This window comes from Anastrepha ludens, chromosome 5 (assembly GCF_028408465.1).
Source record: "Anastrepha ludens isolate Willacy chromosome 5, idAnaLude1.1, whole genome shotgun sequence".
NCBI classification, from domain to species: domain Eukaryota; kingdom Metazoa; phylum Arthropoda; class Insecta; order Diptera; family Tephritidae; genus Anastrepha; species Anastrepha ludens.
Window position 1 is genome coordinate 118,006,679 of NC_071501.1, and position 8,985 is coordinate 118,015,663.

At 34.8% G+C, this 8,985-nt stretch overlaps 1 protein-coding gene across 1 annotated transcript; it reads left to right on the plus strand.

Moving 5' to 3' along the window:
- The first annotated feature begins 6,246 nt into the window (after nucleotides 1-6,246).
- On the plus strand, nucleotides 6,247-7,852 carry LOC128864860 (jerky protein homolog-like). The gene is made up of 4 exons (XM_054104617.1): nucleotides 6,247-6,407; nucleotides 6,476-6,992; nucleotides 7,103-7,315; nucleotides 7,454-7,852. The coding sequence occupies exons 1-4, from the start codon at nucleotides 6,247-6,249 to the stop codon at nucleotides 7,850-7,852; spliced, it is 1,290 nt and encodes a 429-aa protein (XP_053960592.1).
- The last annotated feature ends 1,133 nt before the right edge of the window (nucleotides 7,853-8,985 follow it).

Sequence of the window (8,985 nt, forward strand, 5' to 3'; positions counted from 1 at the left end):
TATCGTGCAGGCGCCGGCGTATGGGACCAGGGAGACTCCCTGTGGTGGCTGGAGGAGTTTCGAAATATAGAAATTGAAAAGCAAGGGTGAAAGGACACCAACCTGCAGTACTCCTTGCTTTATTTTCCTGATGATTTTAGATGTTTGGTCTCGGAATATCACCGACGAATGACGACCACTCAGGTAGTTCGCGGTTCACCTCTTCAGTCCTGGCGGGAGTGTCGACTGTAAAATGTCATCTAGTAGCGTGGCGTGGCTGACTGTATCGAAAGCCTTTTTTAGATCTAACGCTACTAGGACAGTCCTCTCGCGAGGGCGGTTTTGGTTGAGTCCGCGGTTTACCTGGGTGCTTATGGCGGTGAGTGCCGTGGTGGTGCTGTGCACTCTTCGGAAACCATGTTAGTGCGAGACTGGGGTCAGGTGTTTCGTAAAAAGAGGGAGTAGAAGGGCCTCAAAGTCTTCACAACTGGGGAAAGGAGAGTTATCGGGCGACAAGACTCCCCTTGGTTGGCGGGTTTCCCAGGCTTCAGTAGTGGGACCACTCTCCCTAATTTCCACTTATCAGGAATGATGAGAGTGGCCATAGACAGGTTGAAGACCTTGGTGAGATATTATACTCCCATTGGACCCAGCTTTTTCAGCATCAGCATGTTTAATCCGTCAGGGCCAATGGCTTTGGATGGTGTCATGTGTTTGATGGCCCCCTGAACCTTGTCGCCGGAGAAAGCAAGTGGCGCGCTGTTGTATGTCAGTTTGTGCAGCCGTCTGGTGGCACTACGTTTGGATCTGCCGGCCGGAGGATGCAGAATAAATTGCCGGCTAAAATAGCACGCGACAAAAAGTATCGAATAGAGCGGTGCAAAGTTGATCTAAATCGGATAATTATTACTGTATTCATTTCATGATCGAAACGAACAACAACGAAACAACGAAAAAATACTCAACACTTTTTACTTGACCTAAAATGTGTCATAGAAATCCTATGAATAATTAGAAGAAAAATAAAAAAAAATGCAACTTAATGTTTTTTCATACTTTAAAATCAACATCATCAAGATCTGCATCAATAAGTGTAAAAATAGTTGTTGCCATATATAAAAGGTTGCATTAATTGCTTTCAATTAATCTGCTATTATAAATTGCAATGCAAATAAGCTCACATTAAAAGTATTTTTCCACTTACAGCAACTTTGTCTCACAAATGTAGTATTATTGTATACACATTTCAGTATTAATTGGTTATTTAACAGTAATATTTTCAGCTTTTATGTTTTTTTATATTTTTGTTTTACATTTTTTTATAATTTTTTAATATTTTTTTTTAGTATTTTTTTTTTTTATATTTTTTTTTAATATTTTTTTTAATACTTTTTTTTAATATTTTTTTTTTAATATATATTTTTTTTAATATGTTTTTTTTTTAATTTTTTTTTTTTAATTTTTTTTTTAATATTTTCGTTTTTAATATTTTTTATAATATTTTGTTTTATATTTGCTTTTTTAATATTTTTTAATCTTTTTTTTAATATTTTTTTTTAATATTTTGTTTTTGTGTTCAAGAGCATATTCTACTTTTTTCTCATTTTATTAATTCGATCTCTTAAAAGTCTAAAATGTACTAAACTAATGGAAACTTCAGTTAATTTAATTTAATAGTCTGTAAAAATGTTTTTCTACTATTGTTTGCACAATATTTTCATTTCCAATCATCGCTATCCGGAGGAGAAAATGGGGAAAACCACAGACCTGTACAAATGGTCGACAGCCATTTTCTTCGTTGGTGCGTGGCTTAATAACAGAGTTTTTATGCAAAGCTTTTTTATTACATTTTACATCATTTCATTTTATTAAATCTGTGGTTACAGAACCTTACGTCCTCTAGTCTGCAAAATAGAGATAAGACTTAAAAGTAGTTATCCATTTCAATTTCATTTCCATTCCTTTAGTTTACGACATGACCGGTGAATCTTACTGATTCGAGGTATACAATTTTACTTACAGCCAATGTAAATGTTAATAGCATCTCCCTTAAAAGGGGCAATAGAAATTAACAGTACATAGCAGCGTCATTGGAAGATTTACAGGCAGATCTTACAGATGAAAAATCAACAAAGTTATTTTTTAAGATTTTATTATAGGTACCTGGAGCATCTTCTATGCTACGGTCCGGCTCTCTCGAAAACTGGACTATATGCTATCTGGGTGCTCTCAGTTTTGAAAGACTAGAATGTACCCCTCAAATGGAATTTCAGCGACCCCTAAAACTAGCGAACAGTACGCATATGTCGTGTTGTTGTTGTTGTTGTAGCAGCATAAACATTCCCCATGCATATACAGGGAATGATGCTGAGGTGACAGTCCTTGGTCTGATATAAATCCGTGTCGTTCCGGTTACCGGTTAGAACCGACTGTCGTGGGAACATCTTGAGTGATGGATATTTTCACTAAATAGGACTCTGATCTGGTGTCGCATGGACCAAAATGGTCTCTGCGTGGCCTCGGCCAGCCAGTATAACCTAACCTAACCTATATGCACTCCAAAAGTGCTCTAGCTATAGGTGAAAGAGAAGCATAATTGGCTGTTGAATTGAATTTTGTATGCGAAGAACTTTGCTGGGTATATTTAAACTAATCAGCTCGAGAAGCTCAGAACAGTCGATAGAACCATCTTTACCTCCTAAACGAACATAAAAGTCTGTATTATTCTTCTGCTTTCAAGTGTTTTTAAAGTAATTAACAAGTGGCGGTAACTAATTAGTTGAAGAAATGCAGGCGCGCCCAGCCATTGCCTGTCTCCAAACAGTAGATACTCGTATAATCACCGTAAAATTCGGCTTATATTTATTGGCTACTTCTATTCGTCCTCTATTTATTGTCGCGGAAAAATGCTATTAACAAAAAAATTGTTTATTATTATGATGCTTTATGTTATCTCTAATTTTATTGCATAAATATAAATTCCAACTAACAATTTGGTATTTTTCTTCATTTCTTTCCAGGTAAACATTGAAAAATTCCATTAGGATTTGGCCTAAGGTAACCAATACGATTTATTTTACTCTAATTACTTTTCTTTATTTTACTTTATATTTGTTACACTACTTGAGAGGTACATATGAAATACGATAAAAAACTGTATTAATCTAACAGCTCAGTTTTACCTTTAAGAATTATTAGTTTTTGCTATTTTAAAATAAATAAATCAAATTCAAAACTTAAATATTCAGCAATTTTTTTTTTCATTTCATAGCATTTCCAGCCATTCTTGGGAAAAAGCATTGGTGCAGTGCACTTTTACAATGCCGTCCACCACGCTTTTACCCTCGTCTTTCGACTGACCAATAGCTTTCCAAAGGTAGCTACCAAGATAGTCTTGTTGCCCTTTGGACAATAGACCGTCTTGTTTGTCGGTATTTAGCGCTACCGTCATTGCCTTTGCTGCCACTCTCGCGAATGATGCGCCAGACACGTTGACGGAAGAGTGTCACTCGACATTTGAGTTCCCTTAACCTTTGTCTTTTCAGGTAAAGGTTTATCTGCCTTGGATGTGGTCGACGATGCAGGCATTTCCGACTTCTGTCTCTCGACTTTTCTCTTATTTACCTTTCTCCTCTTCCCGGTCGTTGCACAGCCACCGCTTCGGCTCCGAGCGAGTGCAACGTTACAGAGGAATCCTCTGTTCTATCGCGCTTCCCCCTTTTCCATTCCACAGGTGTTGAAGTTGACGGAGCTTGAGTACTTGTTTTAGCTAATGCTTCGACTTTCTTCGTCTTCTGTCTTCTTCGTTTAATCTGCCTTGCGGATAGACTGGCACCTGCGTTCGAATCTCCAATAACTTCGGTGTTTTTACCGGTACTTTCCGGATTCGCACCAGGTTTAACCGTTGTCAAAGAGTTACTCGATACCAGAGATCCTTTTGAGTTTACTAACAGATTATCCGTCCTTTGCACATCCTCGACAATTTGTTCAGTTGCTTCGTTTCGTTTCGATGTCGGTGTATCGCTCTCACCCACTCGGCTCTCCATTGACATAGGCAATGTGCAATTTTCACCACTAGTGGTTCGCTTCTTCCGGAACTGTGGATGTCAGTTCCGGTCATAAGGGAATGTGGGGTTTGAGCCTGCACATCTGATGCCTGAGCCGCCGATTGCTCGACGAGAGGATTTCACAAAAGTGGGTTACCTCGCGCAGTAATTAAAAACGACAAATGTAAATAAATTTCCAATGGAAAGTCGAATCGAAATTTAAGTCATATTACTATTCAATAAATTTTCATTTCATTCAATTTGTTTGTAATAATTATTTTTAAATTTTTTTCTTTTACATATTTTTTTATTTTTAAATATTTTTCATGTTTTATTTATAAACAATTTTTTATTTTTTTTAACTGTTTTTATTTTTTTCCCCTTTACATATCTTATTTTTTTTTTTTATTTTTTTTTTTGTTTAAATGTTTTTATTTGTTTTTTCTCTTACATATTTTTTTATTTTAAAATTTAAAAATTTTTTTATTTTTATTATTTTATTCAAAAGTATGGACGCATGCCGGTCATGAGCGTGTCAAGACAGAATTGCTTTATTGCTTGCCCCTGCTCGGTAGTTGAGTGTGTCGCATATCCACATGAGTGTATGTACATACATACATACATTCATACATGCATACATACATCGACTATTATTTTTAAGCACGCAAATTGCCACTAGAATTAGAATGAATAAAAAATTGGATAATAAAAATGTAATAAGTTGTTATTAATTTGACAAAATACATTAAAATTGCGCTGCCACACTTTGTCAACAAAGGGGATCAGAAAGGTCAAGCGCCCCAGAATGTTTCGCTATTTTTGTATATATGATTTTTTTTTAATATATTTTTATATTTTTTTAAGTTTTTTTTTTTGCATAATTTCTTTTTATATTTCCCCATAATTTATTGCACGCTCGCATATTACCACTCGCAAATAGGCATACGCACACACACACATACCTACAATAATATATTAATTTAATTGGAAGCGCACTTGGATATGTAATTAAATTTTAATTGACATGGCGTGCAGCAAATTATTGTCGCGAAAATAAATAAAAATTAAAGAATGCGTGTCGAAAAATAAACCGCCAATTGGTGCTGTGTGTATTTTAAGTAAAAATTTTGTTTTTTTTTGTTTTTGCCTTCACTTGTGATCCATTCCACCTGCCATTTCCTTTTCTGTCATCAAGTGCGCTCGTTATTCAGCGCAGAGTGTCTCTTAAGCGCGCGATCTGCTATGAAACTGCGGCGCACTTAGTATTTTTTGCAAATCAGAAAATATAGCAAACTTTACATGACTAATGGCCATAGCTGAAAGGTCAAAAGGATAGTCAGAAAATAGAACACCGTTAAAATATGTACGTATGTATACACTCGTACGTGCGGAAAAAGTAGGCGCCAGAAATATACTTACATACTTACGCGCATATCGACTTTACCAGCATTGCTGAGAATCGTACATGAAAAGGGTGGTCAGAAAACAGTTTTTTTCATCTGCGCACCGCTAGCTGTTGCCACATGATTGCCTTTTTACTCCGTGCATTAGCAAAGCAGGCGCATGCGATTTACTTTAGCTTTTACACTTCGCCACAAATACGAATTTGTAGGCACTTTTTCCAACCACCTACTCCTTGGTTTCTTTGTTTGTTTTCTCCGCATTCTGGCGGTGGTGTGGTTTGCTTTGCTTGTATAAGCAGAAAATAAATAAAAACACTAATAACAAACAATTTACGTTTACATAATCTCGACAAGTTTATAACTTTTCATGGTTTTATGAGTGTGTTGGTGTGCGTGTGTGTTCGTAGCGACTATGTGTCTGCAGAATGCCTGTAGGCGCCTGACTATCCATAAGTTTTTTCACTTCAAGTTTCATTTCTATGTTGAAGGCTACGCGCTGTTAGTTACCATCACAACTAAGGTTTTAAAGTACAGTGCCAGCTCGCTAATCCGAAGGTATGTAATCCGAATTATTCAGTAATCCGAATTGAATTTATGACGCATTACGTGCTCTATAGTCCGCATTCGTTGCAAGCTCGCTAAACCGAATTTTTGTTTTTTTATTTTTGAGTCTGTTTTTCTACAAAACCATGAACGGAATTTTAAAACTAACGGGACATTATTGAAATACAGAGCCCTTTATGTATGTAAGTGTGTATTTATCTTGTTGCGAATAGTTTAGTTGTGGTATTAGTCGCGAAAACATCAATTTAAATCACATGGCAAAAAAACGTGCACATAAAACACTGTCATTAGCTGATAAGCTTAAAATAATAGAAGAAGTAAATCGTGGACAATCAGGAAAAGTTTTAGCAAAGAAATTTGGTGAAGGAGCTTCAACAATTTGCGACATAAAAAGAAATACTGAAAATATTAAAAGGTAAAAAACCTGTGTAGGAAATGTATTCTGTAAATATTACTGTACATACATATTTATTCTTTTATAAGATTTGCTGAGAATTCTGATGCCAAACTTTTAAATCAGCGCAAGACACTCAAATCAGGAGAGAATGAAGAATTAGAGATTAAGTTGTATGCTTGGTTTGAAGAGAAGCGGTCACGGCATCAAACCATTTCAGCAGAAATTTTACGACAAAAAGCTAAATCACTTCATCAAAAAATGTATCCGAATCAATCATTTCACGCTAGTGACGGATGGTTGCAAAATTTTAAGAAGCGATTTTCTGTGCGAACTTTGAAAATATGCGGCGAATCCTTATCTGCTAGATCTGATCTTGTACCTGATTTGCAAAATAAGCTCTATGACATTATCGAGACTGAAAATCTGATTGTCGACCAAATTTACAATGCTGATGAGTCTGGACTCTTTTGGAAAATGTTTCCAAAAAAATCTTTAGTACATTGTAAAGAAAAGTCTGCTCCTGGTACCAAAATGAGCAAAGAGAGAATCACATTCTTGTGCTGTGCTAACAAATCTGGAACTCACAAGCTTAACATTGCTGTGGTTGGGAGATCAAAAAATCCACGTTCGTTTAAAAAACAACATATTGTTAAATATTACGCATCGAAAAATGCATTTTTACTGAATGGTTTTTTAAATCGTTTATACCACAGGTAAAAGACCATCAAATTGAAAATACTTTGCCCAAAAAAGCTTTATTGTTACTGGATAATGCGAAGTGTCATGGAGAGCCGCTGGTATCTGAATGCGGGCAATATAAAACTATGTTTTTACCCCCAAATTGTACTAGTATTATTCAACCCATGGATCAGAACGCGATACGACTAACTAAGCTGTTTTACAAGAAAGATCTCTTGTGTGAACTGGTAAGCTCTGTAGCGGATGATTCAGACATTTTTTTGAAATTATTCAGTTTAAAGGACGCTTGTGAATTGCTTAAACGATCTTGGGACAGGGTGCTCAATTCTTCTATAAAGTCTTGTTGGAAGCATATTCATTCTCAGAGGTGGGCTTCAGATGATAACATCCCTCTATCACTGTTACAACAAGAGTTGCCAGAGAATGATCGTGTTGAAGAAACAGATGAATTTCGCACAATAACCAACTTATTTCACCGCAACAATGACGTGCATATTTCTGAAGATGAAGTTCTTAGCTGGATTATGAACTCTGACAATACTTCGTGTAGTAGTTCAGAGTCAGACACAGAAAATGAGCCTTTAATTACGAAACACGTTAAAAATCGTGAAGCTCTGCAGGCCTTAAATATTTCAATAGATTGGGCAAAGGAACGAGGTCTGCAATCAGATTACATATTAATGCTAAAAGAATTGCGGAACAAGGCTTTAGAAGCATGTGCACTGAAAGACAAGCAAACCTACATCACTAATTATCTACGTTAAAAAAAAACGTAATATGTAAATACATACATACATATGTACATATGTATTTATAAAAATCTTTAATTTTTTTATTGATTAATAAAAATAAAATAAATTTGTTTTGAAGTCCTAGCTTTTGTTTTATTTTCGAATATAGTGAATTATAAGCATAATAATAGCACATCCAGTAATCCGAATATCTCGTTAATCCGAATCAGGGTCTGCAATCATTAATTCGGATTAGCGAGCTGGCACCGTATATGGAAAAGGATGCATACAGTCGCGTGCATTCAATTAGCAATGCAAGATTTTGACCAGTTTTGACTTGTTTTTAATAATTATCAATTTTTAATAAAAATATAATTCATTCTAATTACTACTGCAAATGTGATATGAATCAAAGTTTGAAACTTTCCACCAGATTTATAAAGAAACGACGAACTTTCATGAAAATTTCAAAGCTTTTATGCAGTTTGAAAAAAAAAATTGGGTACGCAGTTTTATGATCCATTAAATTTAGTATAGTAAAGTGCATGTTTGTAGCCTAAAATGCTTAACTATATTACATATTTCTGGTTATATAAAGAAATAAGGAATGTACAAACTTTGCCGACTTTTAAGTACACAAACAACGTTAAATTACCTGATTTCGGTCTGACCAAATCCTTTTTTTTATTGTTCATAAGCGGCCGACCGGTGCCACTAGATCCCGTGGGTGCGGAATGCAGACCAGAGCCGGGTGTACCGCAACCGCTGACGCCGGTTGACCTGAAAATTTGAAATACACTCATTCTCATCAATTCATTTGCGAAAAATAAGAAATAAAAGAGAAATATCAATGAAATAGAAGGAGCAGATCGAATATAATAAAATTACGTTAAGTTAACTTAAATTAAATAAAGTTAAGCCAAATAGAATCTAAAAAAAATAATTAAAAAAAAAAAAAATAAGAAATAAAAAAACAACACTAAATTAAATAAAATAAAATAATAACAATAATTAATAAAAAATAAAATAAAAATAATATAAACAGAAATAAAATAAATTCAAAAGAATGATGAAATGAAATAACGCAAGTTAATAAAAACTAAACAAAATAAAATAAATGAAATTACATCAAATTAACTAAAGTTAAATAGGAAGTGAATTAAAAA